General features: G+C 35.0%; 1 protein-coding gene across 1 annotated transcript in view; it reads left to right on the forward strand.

Moving 5' to 3' along the window:
- Window positions 1–21823, forward strand: part of ATL1 (atlastin GTPase 1) — a 78615-nt gene that overhangs the window by 35730 nt on the left and 21062 nt on the right. The window contains 5 exon segments of the mRNA XM_061182519.1: window positions 3074–3321; window positions 5332–5466; window positions 5932–6036; window positions 11368–11418; window positions 13557–13613. Coding sequence (XP_061038502.1) covers window positions 3074–3321; window positions 5332–5466; window positions 5932–6036; window positions 11368–11418; window positions 13557–13613 — 596 coding nt within the window.

A 21823-nucleotide genomic window follows, 5' to 3' on the forward strand; every position in this document is an offset into this window, starting at 1 on the left:
CTGTGCTCAGGCTTTCTCTAGTTGCGGTGAGCGGGAGCTACTCTTCGTTGAAGTGCACGGGCTTCTCATTGCAGTGGCTTCTCTTGTTGCGAAGCACGAGCTCTAGGTGTGCGGGCTTCAGTAGGTGTGGCTTGCAGGCTTCAGAGCACAGGCTCAGTAGTTGTGGCACAGAGGCTTAGTTGCTCCACGGCATGTGAGATCTCCCTGGACCAGGGGATCGAACCCATGTCCCCTGCATTGGCAGGCAGATTCTCAACCACTGCACCACCAGGGAGGTCCCGTAGGTACCATTCTTAATCTCATTTTTCAGATGGAATATGGTGAGTCACTGAGAGGTGAAATAAATTCCACAACTTCTTATATGTGTAAGTTGTGAAGCTGGGATTTAAACAAAGACTCTCTTGACTCCAGCATCTGTGATATGGCAATATAGAAGCTATTGTCTGTTGGATGTAAAATCAATTTTTCTTAACTTTGCAGAGAGAACAACTCTGATTCATGGCTAACGCAGTGGTTTTGTTGTCTCCAGATGCTTCATACTGTTGCTCAGAAAGTAATGGTGTATGTCTATCTCCACTAATGAAAAACTAAAATTATGTGTTAGATTTGTAATATTTCAGTAGCATTATCTTACAGATGAACAGCAATATATGTAGTTATCAATGTGATATATGTGTATACATACATCAATATGATCTGAAAACTCATTTAAAATTATGCTGAGAGATATAACTGCCTTGTTTTTCTCTCGTTGTGAGACTTCTTATCAAATAGACATAATGAAGAATGTCTATTTAAATATGTTTTCAAAAATTTGGATGAAAGGTTATTTAAGAGCCCAGTTTATTTCAAAATTAATATTATTAAGGGTTGATTTGAGGCTAGGTCATATATCTGATCTGAGGAATTAATTGATGTATGTTTTGACTTTCTGTTCTTTTGATAGAAAGCAAATGAGCCCATTTATGTGTTGTCCAAAAGTTATTTGATTTCCACTAAAGAGGCAGAATATTATAGTGGAAAGTTCTGAGATGAAAGTTTAATTACCTGGGATCTAAACCCAAATTGACAGTTACTATGTGAACTCTAGTGGGTGTGATCTTGGGAAAGTTACTTAATCCAGTTAGTTCTTCCTCATGTGTCAAAAATACAGATAATAATAAATACCTTGCTACAATATTGAAAGCAATAAATAAATAACACAAGAAAGCATCCATCGTAGATTGCCTGATATAGAAATTGCATTTATTTTCCTTGGGCAAAGTCAGTTACATATTTGGCTTTAGTTTTGTAAATCTGTAATAATGCTAATAGCACATACCAATACATATACCAGCCAGTGTTCTAAGTGTGTTACATGCATATATTAATTCATAACAACTTTATGAGGTAGACACAAAGAGATTAAGCAACTTATCTAAGGTTACTCAGCTAAGAAATGGGGAAGTCTTGATTGGAATCTCAGCAGTCTGGTTCCAGAGCCTGTGTTTTTAACCACTACACTATACTGCCTTTCTAGAGGAAGGGGTTGTAGGGTGTGTCAGTTATTTATTGCCTGTTATGTTGCATAATAAATAGTCACAAAACCTCAGGGGCATAGAACAATAGTATTTATTGGTCACATGTTGAAATGGTTGTTAGGCAAATCTGCTGATCTTGGCTGGGCTCCCTCATGTGGCTGGGGGTTGGCTTGCTATGGGCCTTGGCTGGACCTGGACAGTTTGCCTCTGCTCCAAGTGTCTCTCATCCTGCAGCAGACTAGTCTGGGAATATTCTCATGATGAATGGCAGAGACAAAAGAGCAAAATGGAAACACACAAATGCTTTTTCAAGTCTCTGCTGTGTCATGTCTGCTAAAACAAATTACATGGCTGATCCCGGAGTCAAAGTGGGAAGACATTACAAAATTACATTAAAAAGGCTATGGATATAGGAATGTGTCATTTGACACATTGAAGTTGTTTTGTAATATACTGCAAATGCCAAGGTCTAGGGTTCTAAAATTCTTGTATATTAGGGATGATTTCTAAAAGAGGACCTCTGTCAGAAACAGTATTTCTGACAATTAAATAGAAAACTATGAAAACACGCACATGTGAACACACACATACATGCACACACATACACAAACACATAAATTTATAGAAAATAGGCAGAAACTTCTTCCGGGAATACTTAGTTCAGTTTATAATCCCAAGGTAGTGATGGTGATGATGATGATAATAGCTAACCTTTATGAGCTTGCTGTGTGCCAAGCACTGTTCTCAACACTTTACATATAGTAACTCCCTTAATCTTTCCAACAACCCTATTAAATAGGTACTATTAATAGTTTCTGTTTTACAGGTGGAGAAACTGAGAGATTTAGTAATTTCCCAGAGTCACAAACCTTTTTTATAAAATCTCCACACAAAGTAACTTTTGAAAAGCTTCTTATTTTTTTTTTTTTTGAATTATATCCAGACCTCTTTTCCATAGATTTGAAGGTCTTCTGTAATCTGGTCCTACCCAATTTAATTATCTGTAACTTCCATTGCTAGAAAATATAATTTTAGACAATTAAGAGTCTAGGATTTTGTAGATGGGTTGCATGCATTGGAGGGAGCTGAACTGGGTGCTTTAGAGATTTATTCCAGTTTCAAGAATATGTGATTCTGAGTCCCTCTGTGTATTTCCTCATATGCATGTTCAGCTTTAAAAAGTGTTGCAAGGATCTTTCATGTGAATAACTAAACTTATTTCTAAGGGATTAAGTGTAAACTAAGGTTATTTTATTCTTCTCCAAAAGTAGAGTCCTTTGATTTTTTTTTTTTCTTACTCAGCAAACAGAGATCTCTGTACTGATTTAGAGCTTTCTTAAAAATAAAATTCTGTTTGATTTGGCCACTTGATCAGAAAGACCAGATGTAAGTCTTTCGGAGATATGGTGTAAATGATATCAATATATGTCAATGAAATGAACATTTCTAATTCCACTGTGCTCCTGTTTCAGATGTTTGAATGTTGAGAGGTACATATCCATTTCCTGTGTTTTGAGATCATTTGCTGAATAAATTCTTATTTTATTCAATAGGCGGCTTTTCAGAAAAGGGGTATGAATGGAGCTCTGAAGAGGAAGAGCCAGTGAAAAAGGCAGGACCAGTCCAAGTCCTCATTGTCAGAGATGACCATTCCTTTGAATTAGATGAAACTGCACTAAATCGGATCCTTCTCTCAGAGGCTATCAGGGACAAGGAGGTCGTTGCTGTATCTGTTGCTGGAGCATTTAGAAAAGGAAAATCATTCCTGATGGACTTCATGTTGAGATACATGTATAAGCAGGTAGGGAAGAGGTGCTTTGAAAAGTTTTCTGATTTCTGTGCTTTCATGACTTTGTGTTTTTATTTAGTAGTAGTGTCCAATATTTCCATTATTATGTTCCCTAAAGATGAACTAGTTTAAAAATGCTATCGTGTAACCATTCCAACTTTGGTGCTTTCGGCACCAAACTATATAGGCCACTTTTGTCTGAAGCCACTTTGCTACATTTGCCTTAGAACGTAACTTATTTTTTAAGCTCTTTTGAAAATAGACAAGTACAGTGATATGGTTATAAACTTTACATGTTAAATAGTGTTTAAAATGTTAAATAACTTTTGTCATAATTTTTATTATAATCATTTCCCCCCCAACATTTACTATGACATTTTTCATGCATGCAGCAGACTTAAAAGAATTTTACAGTAGACACCTGGATATGCACTACCTAGATTCTACCATTAACATTAATATTCTTGCTTTATCACATGTATCTCCAGCTATTCTTCCCTGTTTCAATCCATTGCTCCATCTTATTTTTTGGTTCATTTCAAAGTAAATTGTTGACTTCAGTATGCTTCCCTATAAATATTTCAATATACATCATTATTATATATTTCAGTATTTATTTAGTTTTTTCCTTTTGTTGTAAAATTTACATATAGTTACATGCACCAATCTGAAGTGTACATTTGCTTTTTTTGGAAAATGTAAATACCTGGGTAGCCCCAAAACCTATCAAGTGTATCTTGCTGTTATCCCACAAAGTTCTGTTATCTTTTCCCACTCAGTCTCCCCCTTAACCCACCCTCAAAGGCAACCAACAGTGTCATAACATTTGAGACAATAGTGTGGCATAGAAAGGAGACTTTAAGGGGCCTAGGATCAAGCAAAAGCAGAAGAAGAAATAGGAGATTAGAGTTGGGGAACAGAAGGTTAGGAGTAGAGAGCATACCAGTATTTTTTTTCTACACTTTTACCCTTAGTAATTCGGATGCCAATATGGATGTTGAGGCAGAATAGACATACTACCCAAAGAAACTTTGTATTATGCATTTATATCATAATTATCCATTTTGGATTGATCTTTTATAGGTAGGGTATTTTTGAACAACTTGGTAATGTTAACTTTAACATCTTCTATCTCTAGCCTCAGTCCAAACAAATCAAGAACAGAACAACCAAAATACTTCCAGGCTTTGAAAGCAAACAAAATTCTTACCACTTTCTATTTCTATCATACCAACATTAGTACACTACTTAACGTAGGTGGGAAAATTGAGTGAACAAAATTAGTATACTTTCCATTCTTTAGGATTATATAGCTTTAGGCATATTCATAATTTTAACTGTGCGATAAACATTAGAATGAAATACTCAATAACACTTGTCATGTTGCTTATGTTAAATAGCATTTGCTCAGATTAAAGTGTAACAGATTTGTTTTTTTTTTTTACTAGGTGCTTCTCCTCCTGCTGTTCGCTCCCTCCTCCCCCAATAGCAAAACATTTGTGTATATTATTATTGTATATATCCTGACATAATATGCTCTCTCATACCTTTATTTCTTTGTTTCTGGAATGCCCTCCCTGAGTTTGCTCACCTGGAAAATTCCTAAACATCCTTCAAGTCTTAGCTCTAATATCACTTCTCCTATGAAGTCTTAACTGATCAAGAGTTAGTTGTTTCTTTTCCTGTGCTTCCATTTATATCTAATACACACGCCCATTTTGGCATGCATATAGTGCATCATAATGGTTTGTTAGCACGTCTGTCCCCCTGTTAGGCTGTGAGCTTCCTCTTTTCTGGAATGATATCTTTGTATCCCCAGGATGTAGCATAAAATGTGACAGATGGTTGCTCCTTCATAATTATTTTTTGGATGAGTAAATAAAGTAAGTGTATCAATATAATAGATGTGCATACGTTGTTTCCTTTTGTCTAGAGTTGGAGAGGGATACAAACTGGTATGGATGAGTGGAAGAACCTGTACTACATATCTAGTTCAATATCATAGACTTTCTTAATTTATAGGAATCAGTTGATTGGGTTGGAGATTACAATGAACCATTGACTGGCTTTTCGTGGAGAGGTGGGTCTGAACGAGAGACCACAGGAATCCAGATATGGAGTGAAGTCTTCCTTATCAATAAACCTGACGGTAAAAAGGTATGGTGTGAACTTCTTAAAGAAAATTGAGTTTTCGCTTGCCAACAGTTACCACTTTTCAGGGTCCTCCAAAATGCTCTTTTGAAAACTAATTTTGACCATTTGACATGAAGTTTAAAAGGGAAGTGGGTAGCATCCTATTTCATGTTCCCAGTTTCCCTTTCTACTGATCACAGTAGGCAAAATCATAGGGACAATAGAACAGCAGATCAGCTAGATAACATCTATATTTTGTTTCAGTGCTATTTCTGTTATGTTGGATTACCAGTGAAAATTAATCATTAGAGTAGTCAGCAGCTAATTAATATTTTTATTTTCTGTGGCATTCATGGCACATGTGAAAAATTACCTATTAAGTATTCATTGCTAATGGTTTGCTTTAGTTCTTATGGTGTTAACTTTGTAGTAACCCTAATACCCTGCATGTTCTATAAAATATCAATAATATACTCTACTTGCCTATAGGTTGCAGTGCTATTGATGGATACTCAGGGAACCTTTGATAGTCAGTCAACTTTGAGAGATTCGGCCACAGTATTTGCCCTTAGCACAATGATCAGCTCAATACAGGTATGGAATAAAATAAATCCATTTTGATGGATGTTTCTTTAAATAAAAATTATGAATATATGTATTTCTATATACATGTGGTAGTGAGACAAACAACAGAAATGGTAAATTATATATATTATTTGACTCAATTAGCATACCAGTTCTTATGATTTCCTTAAGAGTGGAATTGTTTTATTACTGTAATCTAATTTCTGATCAGTTTTCAAATTGCCTGCTTTATTCAGAAAATGTTATATTATCTTATTGATAATTTTTTCTATTTCAAGCCTACAGTAAAGTCAATAATATTAAATCTTAAAATGTATGTAGATGCACTGAGACTACCTATTATTAGTTACATTTAATGAAGTAAGATTTATAAATGCAAATTTTGTTTTACATAGCCAGTAGAAACATTTCTAAATGTAAAAACATTTATATATGTTCACAACTTTTTATAGTATCTTAATGTGCATTTAGGAAAGTAAATGTCTTTCTTTCCTTTTTCTCTCTCTTTTTTAAGTATTGTTTTTGAAGTTATTGTGTGCTTTATAAGTTGTCCTGAAAGTCCTTGAGGGTTTTACTATGATCACAGAACACATAGCATAAAAATTTTAAGACAGTTTTTAGATTTTCTATTCACTGGAAAGAGCGAGAAGAGACAGTAACCAAGAAGCAGACCATCAAAGAAAGGTAAAATAGTTTTAAAAGGTAGGAAAGGCAAAGTGGTTAGGATGAGTAAGTCAAAGCTGAAATTATAAGTATGTGGGGAGAATGGAGCTAGTGAACCGGCAACCAGGGCATTATGTGTAGTTAGGACAATGAAAGGATGGATAGAAGGAAGACTGAATTTTTTTGTAAAGGACTTTAAAATAAGTCATGGCAACCTATGATTGCCTAGCTTTTTAAAAAAATTATTATATAAGTTTCAGGTGTATAGCATTATAGTTCAACATCTGTATACAGTGATCACCACCACAAGTCTAGTTACTACGCGTCACTATACAGTTACCCCCTTCATCCATTTTGCCCAGCCCTCATCCCCCCTTCTCCCTAGGTAACCACTAATCTGATCTCTATGAGTTCATTTTTATTTTATTTTATTTGTTCATTTTGTTTTTGTTTTTAGATTCCACTTATGAGTAAAATCACATGGTATTTGTCTTTATCCATGTGACCTATCTCACTTAGCATAATACCATCAAGGTCCATCCATGTTGTCACAAAGTCTGGATTTCCTTCTTTTCTATGGCCAAGTAGTATTCCAGTGTGTGTTTTGTGTGTGTGTGTGTGTGTGTGTGTGTTACATCTTCATTATCCATTCATCCATTGTTGGATGCTAAAGTTGTTTCCATATCTTGGCTGTTGTAAATAATGATGCATTGAACATAGGGGTGCATATATCCTTTTGAATAATGTTTTCATGCTCTTCAGGTAAATACCCAGATGTGGAATTGCTGGGTCATATGGTAGTTCTGTTCTTAACTTTTTGAAGAATCTCCATACTGTTTTCCCTAGTGGCTGCACAAATTAACAATCCCACCAACAGTGTATGAGGGTTCCCTTTTCTCCACATTCTCTCCAACATGTATTATTTCTTATCTTTTCAATAATAGCCATTCTAACAGGTGGGAGGTGGTATCTCATTGTGGTTTGTTTTGCATTTCCCTGATAATTAATGATGTTGAACATCTTTTCTTGTGCCTGTTGGCCATCTGTATGTCTTCTTTTGAAAAATGTCTATTCAGATCCTCTGCCCATTTTTTAATTGGGTTGTTTGTTTTTTTGATGCTGAGTTGTATGAGTTCTTTATATATTTTGGATATTAGCCCCTTATTGGATATATGATTTGCAAATATCTTCTCCCATTCAGTAGGTTGCCTTTACGTTTTAATGATGGTTTCCTTCACTCTGCAAAAGCGTTTCGGTTTGATACAGTCCCATTTGTTTATTTTAGCTTTTGTTTCCCTTGCCTTTCAAATCAGATCCACAAAAGCATCACTAAGACAGATGCCAGTGAGGTTACCACCTATGTTTTCTTCTAGGAATTTTATGGTTTCAGGTCTTACATTCAAGTCTTTAATCCACTTTGAGTTAATTTTTGTGTATGGTGTAAGATAGTGGTCTTGTTTCATTCTTTTGCTTGTGGCTGTCCAGTTTTACCAGCACCATTTATTGAAGAGACTGTCCTTTCTCATTTTTGTATGTTCTTTGCTCCTTTATCATAGATTACTTGTCCATATATGTATAGGTTTATTTCTGGGTTTTCAATTCCATTCCATTTATTTATGTGTCTTTTTTGTGCCAGTACCATGCTATTTTGATTACTATAGCTTTGTAGTAAAGTTTAAAATCAGGGAGTGTGATACCTCCAGCCTTGTTCTTCTTCCTCAAGATTGTTTTGACTATTCAGGGGCTTCTTTGATTCCATAAAAATGTTAGAATTATTTGTTCTAGTTCTGTAAAGTATGCATTTGGCATTTTAATAGGGATTTCATTGAATCTATAGATTGCTTTGGGTAGTATGGACATTTTAACACTATTAAATCCATGAGTACTGAATATCCATTTTTTGGTGTCTTCTTTAACTTTCTATCAGTGGTGTATAGTTTTCGGTGTACAGGTTTTTCATCTCCTTGGTTAACTCTACTCCTAGGTATTTTATTCTTATTGATGCAATTGTAAATGGAATTGTTTTCTTAATTTCTTTTTCAGATAGTTTATTATTAGTATATAGAAATGCCATGGGTTTCTGTGTATTGATTTTGTATCCCATGACTTTACTGAATTCATTTATTAGTTCTAACAGTTTTTTTGTTGTTGTTAGAGGCTTTAGGGCTTTCTGTATATAGTATCATGAAATAGCAAACAGTGACAGTTTTACTTCTTTTCCTGTGTAGATGCCATTTATTTTTCTTGCCTAATTGCTGTAGCTAGGACTTCAAACACAATGTTGAATAAAAGTGGCAAGAGTGGGCATCCTTGTTTTGTTCCTGATCTTAGAGAAAAAGCTTTCAGCCTTTTGCCTTGAGTATGATGTTAGCTCTGGGTTTGTCATATATAGCCTTTGTTATGTTGAGGTACATTTCCTCTATATCCACTTTGTTGAGAGTTTTTATCATAAATGGAAGAATTTTGTCAGATGCTTTTTCTGCATCTATTGAGATGATCGTATGATTTTTAACCTTCATTTTCTCAATGTGATGTGTTGTGTTGAATGATTTGTGGATGTTAAATCATCATTACATCCCTGGAATAAATCCCACATAATTATGGAGTATGACCCTTTTAATGTATTGTTGGATTCAGTTTGCTGATATTTTGTTGAGGATTTTTGTACCTATATTCATCAGGGATATTGGCCTGTAGTTTCCTTTTTTGTGGTGTCCTTCTCTGGTTTTGGTATCAGGATAACGCTGGCTTCGTAGGATGTGTTTGGAAGATTTTCCTCCTCTTCAATTTTTTGGAATATTTTTAGAAAGCTAGGTATTAAATCTTCTTTGAATGTTTTATAGAATTTGCCAATGAAGCCATCTGGTCCTGGGCTTTTGTATGTTGGGAGATTTTTGACTCCTGTTTCAATCCCTTATTAGTAATCAGTTTATTCAGACTTTTTTTTTTCTTCATGATTCAGTCTTGGAAGATTGCATGTTTCTAGAAATTTATCCATTTCTTCTAGGTTGTCCAATTTGTTGGCATGTAACTGTTCATAGTGGTCTCTTATGATCTTTTGTATTTCTGTGGTATCAGTAGTAATTTCTCCTCTTTCATTTCTGATTTATTTGAACCCTCTCTCTTTTTCTCTTGGTTAGTCTAACTGACTTATTGATTTTATTTTTTCAACTAGCTTTTAGTTTCATTGATGTTTTCTATTTTTTTTTTAGTCTCTATTTTATTTATTTCTGCTCTGATATTTATTATTTCCTTCCTTCTACTAACTTTGGGCTTTGTTTGTTCTTTTTTCTAGTCTCTTTAGGTGTAAAGTTAGATTGTTTATTCAGGATTTTTCTTGTTTTTTTGAGGTAGGCCTATATTGCTATGAACTTCCTTCTCAAAAGCATTTTTGACACATCTCATAGATTTTGGTATGTTGTATTTCTGCTCTCATTTATCTTTAGGTTTTTTAAAAATTTCTTCTTTGATTTCTTTGATGATCCACTGGTTATTCAGTAGCACATTGTTTAATCTCAGCATTTTTGTGGTTTTTTCCCCATTTTTTCCCCTTGTGATTGATTTCTAGTCTCATACCATTGTGGTTGGAGAAGCTGCTTGATATGATTTCATTCTTCTTTGAATTTATTAATATTTGTTTTGTGACCTAACATATAATTTGTCCTAGAGAATGTTCCATGTTCACTTGTGAAGTATGTGTATTCTGCTGCTTTTTGATGGAATGATCTTTATATATCTATTAAGTCAATCTGATCTAATGTATTGTTTAAGTCCAGTGTTTCCTTATTGATTCTCTGTCTGGATGATCTATTCATTAATGTAGGTGTAAGACTGACTAACTTTTAAAAATATACTTCTTAATTTAATTAGCCTTTAAAATACCAACTTAATATCTAACTTCTTCATAGTCAACAGTATGTGCAATTTACACAAGTCAATTAAAACCAGATTGATTTTGCCTTTTAAATATTTATTATTTACTATTTATATTTTTCCTGGAGACATTAAATATTTTTGCTGAAAAATCTAAGTCCTTAGTATGACTATTTTTTATTATTATCTGAGAAGTGGTCTATTATTTAAATAAGTACACAGAGTATACTGTTTGTATCAGTACATAAACATATAAACATCATTAACTTTTCTTTGAAGTTACTGATATTTATCCTCCTCCTTAGAAAAAAAGAATTTCACCTTAATGCTGTGATCTGTTCATGAAGCAATAATGCATATGTTTGAGGATGTAAGCATGATATTCAGAACTTAACTTTCATGTGATGGAACTTTCTATAGACTTAAATAATTGATTGTAAAGAAGCCAACATAATTTTTCAAGACAAAATTTTATATGTGGGTTATTAAGATCTAGATTATTATTATTTTGATATGCTTGTAAGAATGACTATTTTATTACTAATTGTTGAATTAGGTTCATAAAATAATTTTAATATTCTGTCTCCAAATCAGGTAGCTACTGTATTTCTGGAAAAATTTTATGATCATTGTACATTATTTATTGTCTCTCAGGCTTTCTTTACTCCTCTCTCAAGGTCTTATAAATATATGTGAGAGAGTTTGATTTTGTGAAATTGATATTTCAAAAAATAGAGAATAACAAAATAAGTGCTTAGTATGCTGCTAATTATTTTCTTATTTTGACTTTATTTCTTAATCAAGGTATATAACTTATCTCAAAATGTGCAGGAGGATGATCTTCAGCACCTTCAGGTAACAATATTTACAGTCCTTTTGTATATCTGGTAATCTTTTGGGTATGTACAGCAGAACTTTAGGATTTTTGGGGGTCTTCTTGTACTTGGAAAACATAACAGTCAGAAAGATTTAAAAACGTAACCAAATGGAGGTTGTCCCATTTCCAGGTTTCTAGTTCTAGCCCTGTATGATTATATTCTTTCTAATTCAGTTTTCATAGTCCTTTGTTTCAGTAAAGCTATTTACTGTCAACCCTGTATATGGAAAAATATATGGCAAATTAGAGTGGAGAAAGAACCTTTGGTTTAAAAGTGACCCAAAATGTGAAGTTGAAGTCTTATGGTTAGGGATTTAATAATTGTTAGTATGATATCAGTTGTATGCCAGATTTTTTTTCCTGTGGACCACTTTATAGCTAAGAACTATGGGGGACTACCTGATGATTACTCATAGAATTCTATTTTATATCTGAAAAAGATCTCAGTGACACCTAATTTATCCTTAATATTTTATGGATGAGAAATTTTTTTCTGAAAAAAAAATGACTTGCCTAAACTCATGTGGCTAGTTAGTGGCAGAGTGGGAATAGAAATTTGATCATCTGGTTGGACTCGGTGCTTCTTCCACTCTCCAAGCAGCATTTAAATCTCAAATAAGTAGAAGATTAGATGTTTCCTAAAGATAGTTCGCATCTCTGTCACGCTGTCTACTCTTTTTCAATTCATGTTATTTTTGGCTACATAGAAAAACCTATTGTTTCTCTGATAGTTTTCCTCTGCATATTTTATAGAAAATTTTGCTTTCAATGTATTATCTTATCTTGCCAATAAGAACCTTGTGCAGTTTAACAAATAACAAAGGATGATAATGCAGGGTGATCTGTGAGAGTGGAAATATCATTTGGAGTTCACATCTAGCATTACTCCCAAATATGTTTTTAGTACATCACACTGACCATTTATGACAAATAGGCAATATGCCAAATAATTGTTGGATGTTTCTTAGAATGAGTGCAATTGCTTCTTTAGGCATGTGTCATAACCTAGCCAGTTGCTTTGCAAGTTAATGACATGGCACTGTTCAATACCAGTTTAGGATTTCTAAAAAAGGACTGATTTTGGACTTTGATATTAAGTGATCTTTTTTGAGATCATTTAAAAATTTTCCTGTAAATGACAACACCTCATCCTTCCTCAAAAAAGATTGTGAATTCAAATTATGTTAGTAAATGATTCTAATGAGAATGAGTAATGATTCTAATCCCTGGACCTGCTGCCTTTTAGACATATTCTAGACTTTCATTTAATCACTCTAATCAGATGCCTAGTTATTACCATTTGCTTTCTAGATTCCCATAGTTTTCACAGGAGAGGCAGTGTGGTACTTTGGGGGCTATTCCAAAGGGGCAAAGGAGGGGAATCCTCTGTGCCGGCATCCTTCCCCAGCTCTGAGAAGCCTCTGTGGCTTGGTACTCTTGTGTGATGAAGCGGCATTTCCTGTGTACATATGGGGAAATCCACTTGGCCAGTCTGGACGGAACTCTCACCAGAGGCCCAATCACAATCACCCCCTCAAGTCTACGTTCTCCAAAACTTTACATTTCTGGCAACACAAAATGATATGGTACCTCTCAATTGGGAGCAATAAAAAAATAAAAGAAGGTGGTGTATTTGATTCTTCACTTCTTAAACCAAATGCCTGTATGTCTTTGTAATGATCAAGACCATCGGGACATTAAATTTCCTCTGGCAACAACAGTAAATTATCCTACTTAGTTTATAGCTCTCTGGTCTAATCTATGCAAGTTTTGCTTTGAAAGGTCATTTAACATGTTTCTTTGTCCCCCATCTTCCCCACAAAAAAAGTTGTCCTACATTTTAGATATAAAAGGTGTTACCTTTAAAATGGAAACTTCATTTTTAAAATGTACTTTATGTCCTTAATTTTAAAATATATAATTACTGTAGCTCTGCTTTATCTAATACTTAGTTACTTAAAATGATTATTTTAATCTTAATAATATAGTATTATGTTACAGCTAGAGAAAAAAATTAGTGGAAGAAAACCAAGAAGTAGAACTTTGCAGATACTGAAGTTTTCTCTGTATGTGTGTGTGTGTGTGTGTGTGTGTGTGTGTGTGATTTTCCTTGTAGCTTTTCACTGAGTATGGCAGGCTGGCAATGGAGGAAACATTCCTGAAGCCATTTCAGGTGAGTGGGTATAAAATGATGATAAATTCTTACTAGAGTTTCCTGAAGATTATAACCAGGTATATTAATTGAGAGGGTCATGTTTCTTTCTCCATTCACAATAGCAAAAAAGAAAAAAGAAAAAAAGCTTTGATAGTTAACTACCAAAATCCAAAATATAAAGACCTTTATGGAGAAAATATTTTCAAAGTTTCATTAAAGATCATAAAGGAAAATTTATATAAACCAGAGAGATATAATATGATTCCAGACAGGATGATTTAATGTTGTAGAGAATTTAATTTTCCCCAAATTAATCAATAAACTCAGTGCAATTCCAATTAAAACTACAACAGGATTTTTTGAGAAATTCAACACATTTTTCTATAACTTACATGGAAAAATTAAGTTCTCTTTTGATTTGTCAGTTTTTAAAAAGAAAATCCAAATTGGGGGATTGAATACATACTAGAAAACCATAGCAATGAAAATGGTGTGATTCTGCACAGATACGAGAAAACCAGATGAAACTAAACAGAGTTCAGAAATATCCCTCTATATATGGAAACCTAGTATTCAGTAGAGCTCATGTCATAAACCAGTGGGAAATGGATGGATTAATAGCTGGGGTTTGGAAAAGCTAATTCACTTTTTGAAGAAAAAGTTGAATTTCTACTGAACACCATATGTGGAAGAGAGCTCCAATTGTATTAAAGAACTAAATATGAAATTTAAAACTATAAAGTTAATAGAATAAAATATTGGAGAATATCCTTCTGAACTGGGGTGAAGAAAGTTATTCACTAAGACCCCCCCCACTAAAAAAAAACATGTAGTGAAAAATTGATGGATATTACTATATCAGAATAAAGTATTTCTATTTATTAGGAGACTCCATAAGCAAAGTAACTGGATTGGTAGAAGATAATGACAATGTCAAAAATCAATAAGAGATTAATATATAGAATGTGCAAGGAAGTTTTGCAAATAAGACTGGGATGCCCATCAAAAATAGGCAAAGGAACCACTACACACCTATTAGAATGGCCAAATTTCAGAGCACTGACAACACCACATGCTCCACAAATGAGGATGTAGAGCAACAGGAACTCTCATAAATTTCTGGTGGGAATGCAAAATGGTACAGCCACTTTCAAAGATAGTTTGGTAATTTCTTAAAAAACTAAACCTACTCTTACCATACAATCCAATGATCGTGCTTTTTGGTATTTACCCAAAGGAGTTGAAAACTTATGTCCACATAAAATCTGCACACAGATGTTTGTAGCAGCTTTATACGTAATTGCCAAAACTTGTAAGCAACCAAGATGTCCTTCAGTAAGTGAATGGATATGTAAACTGTGGTACATCCAGACGATGGAATGTTATTCAACACGAAAGAAAAGAAATGAGCTATCAGCCACAAAAAGCCATGGAGAAATCTTAAATGCACATTACTAAACAAAAGAAATCAATCTGAGAAGGCTCCACACTGTATGATTCCAACTATATGATATTCTGGAAGAGGCAAAACCACAGAGACAATAAAGAGATCAATGGTTTCGGGGTGGGCCAAAGGTGCAGCATGAGGGGCAGAGAAATGAACAGGCAGAGCACAGAGGATTTGGGGGGCAGTGAAAATACTCTGTAAGATATTATAATGATGGATGTATGTCATTATACGTTTGTCCTAACCCATAGAATGTACAACACTAAGAGTGAACCCTAAGATAAACTATGGACTTGGAGCGATTATGATGTCAATGTAGGTTCATTCTTGCTTAAAAAAATATATACCATTCTGGCGAGTGATGTTGATAGTGGGAGAGGCTATGCATGTGTCAGGGCAGGTGGTATATATATGGCAAATCTTTGTACCTTGCTCTCAGTTTTACTGCTCTAAAAGAAGGTCTTAAAAAAATCCCAAGCCATTCACAAATGATAAACTGAACTTAATAAAAAAAATTAGGCAATGGATGTATAGACAATTAACAGAAAGGAAACCTGAATGGCTGACACATTTTCTAAGGGATGTTAAGTCTTATTGATAATCAGTTAAAGATTAAAACAATGAGATACCACTTTATACTCATTAGATAGGCAAAAAAGTAGAACATGGGGATAAATATGAAATGATAGCTAGGATTTGGGTAAATGGGAACACTCAAGCCCTGTTGGTTAAAGTGCAGATTGGAACAACCATTCTGTGGAGCAGGGCAAATATATAAGGATACTCACTGTAGCACTGATAGAGTTGTAGTAGCAGGAAGTTGTAGGCAACTTAGGTGTCCATCACTAGAAGAACAAATATGTAAAATAGGGTGAAAAGCATACTCTGAAATATTTTGCAACATCCAAAGGCAATGAACCCAAAGTATAGAGTGGCATGAGTAAAGTGTTAAAATTAGTACTGAATTAAGTCGGGGAAAAGTTTGAGTTCTATAGTATGATACTATCTGTGATTTAAAAACTTCTACATACACAAAATAATATATGTTAGAGTAAGTGTAGTTGAGAGCAGACAGTTGAGGAATGGGAGTGGGAATCTGGGAAAAAATATGATAAAGTAAAACAAAAAAGGGACCTTTGCATGGAGAGACGTTGGTGTGCTGTGACTGAAGGAGTATGAATCTCTCCTCTCAGATCTGGCAAAGCAGGTTGGGAGAGGAGCCGATATAAAATGAAATAAGTCCCTGCTTACAATCTTCTGTGTGGTTTACAATACCCGTTAGACTCTGTTGTCTTTTTTAGAAATCATTCGTCATGTTGATAGCTGAAGTGTTGTATAGTGATCAGGCTATTTGCTTTGACTTTTCTCTTTTCTGAACTTGCTACCTCAGGACTCATTGACATAGATTGGGTAACTCCATAGTAAATTCTGGAAAGGAGTTTTCTGTCTTACCAGCAGATGTCACTGCTTCTTATACTTTGCTAGATAAACTAAAACCAAAAGAGGCCAACCAGTGCTCTGTTGATAGATAGATAGATGGATAGATAGGCAGGCAAACAGACCTTTGGTAAAACAAAACTAAACTAAACTAACTAACAAAAAACAACAAACTGAAAACAAACAATAGAAAAAACTTTAAGAGATCACTACTTGTTGGTAAACTGTTGGCGTTAACAAATGTCAATGAAAAGAAAAAGTTTTGACTGAGTCAACAGTGACTCCTGAACAGGTTTGGACTTATAAATCTAAGTATCTGAAATTGAAATGAGAAACTCATTAAGTAGCAAAAGTAGCTTCCAAAGCTACTTTAATAATATTTAAGGGACTTCCCTGGTGACGCAGTGGTTAAGAATCCACCTGCCAATGCAGGGGACACGGGTCCGATCCTTGGTCAGGGAGGATCCCACATGCCGCGGAGCAACTAAGCCCGTGCGCCACAACTACTGAGCCTGCGCTCTAGAGCCCGTGCTCCACAACAAGAGAAGCCACCGCAACGAGAAGCCTGCTCACTGCAACAAAGAGTAGCCCCCGCTTGCCGCAACTAGAGAAAGCCCACGTGCAGCAACGAAGACCCAACACAGCCAAAAATAAATAAATAAATTTATTTTAAAAAATAATATTTAAAATTAAAGCAACCAAATTCAAGACAAAAATACTACACATCATGAAATTAAAAGATAAAATGCAAATATACTCAAATCTCAGAACATTTAAGATATCAGCAAAATAATTCACATTTAAATTAGAAAAAACAGAGAAAAAATTCCAAAATAAAATAACTTTTAAATAAAAGTTTAATTAATTTCAGCAGTTTTTTTAGCAGGTCACTTTCTACCCTCTTCCTCCATCTGAGAAGATAGTTTTATTTATTTGGATAAAATTGTGGAGAAATTTTAAATACTGCCTGAGAAAATGAAGTGAGGGGCAATAATATTTTTAAAATAACAATTTTTACTAAAACTAAATTTAACAAATTTAAAATAGAAGAATTCTTAACCCTGAAACAGAGTGAAATTATAAATAATAAACAAGATCTGTCTCAGGCAGCAAAAGTGAGGGCAATTAGCCAATGAAATGAATAGCTGAATTAACAGATTAATTGGATTCTTAAACCAAAAGCCAATTTATACCAAGCAAACAAAATATCTGTAATTGTATTTTAAAACTATATTTAAAAAAAGAGAACTAAAAGCTAAGTGAATTCAGTTTAAAAGCAATTTTGAAGTGTTAAGTTTAGCCAATGGTGTGCTGGTTTATGTTTACAACTGGCTAGGGAAGTGGGGGAGGTGGGTCTGATTTGTAGCATTTGCTGATTTCTGTGCTGTAAATACTTTTACTGTGGCCAGTTTCAAGCTACCAACATGCTATAGGTTGTTTACAAACCTGATTTGTAAAATTCCTCAAATTGTAATAAGTCTTCCTTGCAAGCCTATAAAAGCCAGCTGTAAACTACACTCAAGAAGTATAATCCAAATTAAGGCATAGTATAGCATTCTCTGAGTGACATTACTTATTTTCTCACTTGGTTTGCTCACTATGAGCACTTGAATCTTAAGTATAATGATCCAGCAGGAGCTACCTCATTAATACAACTATTCTTTAAAAATAACTAGGTTCTTTAGCTTCTCTACCTTAGGACGTCAAGAGGTTTGGTTGAGGATGAATACATTTCCGTTAATTTAAACATGTAATACCCATACATATTTGACAAGGACTTTAGGTAATAATTTCCAATTTGCTCTAAGGACCTGGTGAAGATATCTCCTCAGGTGTGGTAGGAGATATGTCTCTATTTGGGTCTATGAATTTTTCTTGCTTGGTCATAAGGCCCCACATAGCTCTACAGTGAGATGATTACATCCTTGTGTCGAAATCCTTATTACTTATTACAAAATCCTTATTAGGAGTTTTTCAGATTGTTAGACTTTATTTGAAGTGCACTTTAAATGAACTGTTTCATTTACAGACTGTTTTTCAGTACCAAGCAAGACTGTCTTCCTCTAATGCTCTGTGCTAAATGGTCAGCCATTAGTTACTTCTTACCCTGGGAAAGGCTCATTTTCCACTGCGTGGCTCTACAGCTTTCTCTTTGTGTGCTGGGCATTCATGTTCTCTCAACTCTGCTGGGCTGAGGTATTGGAGAGGATTTCCACTTGTTCTATAATGTGGTGATAACAGTAAGTTTGCTGTTGGGCCTGAGCTGAAAAGGATTCCCCAGTATGCTGGAAAGTGAACTCTAAGAAGCGTTTATGTCATTAAATGTGCCTTTTGGCTATAGCAGCCCAGGAGTTTGCTCTTTAACCATTTCATGTCCTCTAATTATATAGGCTACATCCCCCAATTTACTAAAGTATATTCTCAAGCTTCACTTGAACCAATTTTTAGATATCCATACATTTCCCAGTGGCATTTCTGTATAGTGGGCATCTTTATAAGCCAGTCTACAAAAGCCTATTTAATTTCTAGTAAGTTTAAATACTAGCCACAATATTCCTCAATCCTGGTCCTATTCCTCAATCCTGGTCCCTTTAAGCCAGAGCCCTGAATATATCCAATAATTCCTGGACCTCTCTGAGGCATGGAGCCCTGAGATAGGTTGGTAAGACTGCTGTCAGTATTTAGGTTGTGTGCTAACACAGAAGAGATGGCTTTTAATGAGATCTGCAGCCTTGGTGATAGACACAGAGCAAGATTTTATAAGCACCTAGATTAGAATTACCTGGTGAGCTTATTAGTTAGATTTCTGAGGTATATCCCAGTTCTGTTGAATCAAATCCTTGTGTTGGGACCAGGGAATCAGCACTCGCCAGGTCATTCTTTTTTTTTTTAATTTATTTATTTTATTTTTATTTTTGGCTGTGTTGTGTCTTTGTTGCCGTGCACGGGCATTCTCTAGTTGCGGCGAGCGGGGGCTACCCTTTGTTGCGGTGCGCGGGCTTCTCATTGCTGTGGCTTCTCTTGTTGCGGAGCACGGGCTCTAGGCACATGGGCTTCAGTAGTTGTGGCACGTGGGCTCAGTAGTTGTGGCTCACAGGCTCTAGAGCGCAGGCTCAGTAGTTGTGGCACACGGGCTTAGTTGCTCCGCGGCATGTGGGATCTTCCCGGACCAGGGCTTGAACCCATGTCCCCTGCATTGGCAGGTGGATTCTTAACCACTGTGCCACCAGGGAAGCCCCTCGCCGGGTCATTCTTAAGTACATGATATTTGGGGACTGAATTAGCAACTGGGTACACGCCAGCAGAGGACATCTATGGTAGGGGAGGTTCTGGTAGCAGAGAGATAGGATACCGTTTCTATGTACAGTTCTATACACAGGTAGTTAGTAAATTAAGATTTGCCTGTAATAGAAAGAAGAATAAACCCTAAAAAAATGTTCTTGCACGCAAACTTGAATTCCCTTCTCTTAGAAGCCTATGCTCAAGAATGAAAGATTCTTGAGCATATGTTTTAGGACTAATTATATTTATTCTCTTCTCTTTCATCTCCCCAGTATTAAGTACTCCATCTCCTGGATTAATTCATCCCAGTTTTCTCCCATAGCATTTTTATTAACCATTTTTATACACTTAAAGGCCCACCAGTACCCTAAACCTTAGAAATAGATTTGACTCTCCAGATACACACACACACAGATGGTAACTATGTGAGGTGATGGAGGTGTTTGCTAACCTGACTGTGTTAATCATTTCACAGTATATAGGTATCTCGAATCATCACGTTGCAGACCTTAAATGTACACAGTGTATTATATGTCAATTATATCTCAAAGAAAGTGGGAAAAAAAGATCTGAATTCTCTTTGTGAGATAAGAGTGAAACTCAATTCTTCATGTTCTTTTCAGTGGATTTGTAATTATTAGAGAGGAGAACAGTCCATGCCAGTTTTAAGGTTAAACTGAAGATTGCTAGAAAATAATAGTACAGGAAGCATATAATAATGTACTATTATATTAGGATAAACCTTTTCTCACAATTTCCCATTCAAATTAGGCCTACATATGGCAAATTAGGAATTATTTTACACTAGTTTACTTAATTATATTTAAGGACCCTTTTTCCCATGATTTAAGAGTGTTCCTCTACATAGTAAAATTCTTTGATAGTGATTTCAGCGACTTTGAAACAAAACATCCTTGGTCAAATATCTATGATGACTGCAACTGCCAAGTCATACCAGAGAAATCCATGATTTCACTGAGAAAATGAGAAGCTGTTGTTTGGCTCCTTGGGCTGTAAATGAAAGGAAAAGACACATTGGTGGGGCTGAGGAAAAGGAAAAGCTTTCTCTCTGTCTGGGAAAGTTGCCTTATCCCATGTTCTGTTTGGAGAGCAATTTAGGTGATCTGGGAATTACATGAAATTAGAATAAAATATTCATCTGGTTACACAGAATTAGGTCAGCAGTGTAGACCAGGATTCTCCCAATGGCCACATGTAGGTACATGAAATGTCTGGAAGGCCTACATAATAATAATTTATTGAGCACTTATTTTTGTGCCAGGCACTGTGCTAAATATGTTTCTTACGTGATTCAAATGAATGTTCATTATAGTTATATAAAATAAGTAATGTTGTTACTCCTTTTTATTCTTTTCTTTCCGTTTTTTAACTGATGAGGAAACACCACAGCTTAAAGTAGTTAAGAAACTTGTCCTTGGTCACATGTATCCTTAAGTTGCAGAGCTGGCCTTCAACCTAGGCCACAGGCTCAAAGCCCTTGCACTTCACCACCACACCTTAATGTCTCTCTTCCTCCTCCTAATCCTAGGCACTTATTGAGCTATAGCTTGTGGTCTTATATTTGAATGTGCACATCCCATCCCACTAACTAAATTATAAATATCTTAAGAACAGGAGCTTTGTAGTTTACTTTTTTTAGTCTAGAGCACCTACTTTTCATACAGCAGATGTCCAATTAATGTTTGCTAATTATGGTGTTATATGCATATTTAGGATTGTATATAATTTTTATACAAGTAAACTCATTGGACTCAAAATTGGAATACCTGGATTCAAGATTTGGTGTGCTATTATGTATCCAGCCTAGTATTACCTCTTTACATTTTTAAGAAAGAGTAAGTCATAAATTGGTGTGAGAGTGTCCAAAATATTTATACTAGGTGCCATGCCCTTCTTGAACTGCAGAAACACCATCATGAAATTATTTTTCAATGGATAAAGTTAGTAGAGTTTCTTAATTGAAAGTATTAAATCAATGGATGGTAATACCAAAAAAAAAAAACAAAACACCACATTGCATTAGTTAAGACGAACAGAAAAA

Source organism: Eubalaena glacialis, chromosome 2, assembly GCF_028564815.1.
Source record: "Eubalaena glacialis isolate mEubGla1 chromosome 2, mEubGla1.1.hap2.+ XY, whole genome shotgun sequence".
Classification (NCBI taxonomy): Eukaryota; Metazoa; Chordata; class Mammalia; order Artiodactyla; family Balaenidae; genus Eubalaena; species Eubalaena glacialis.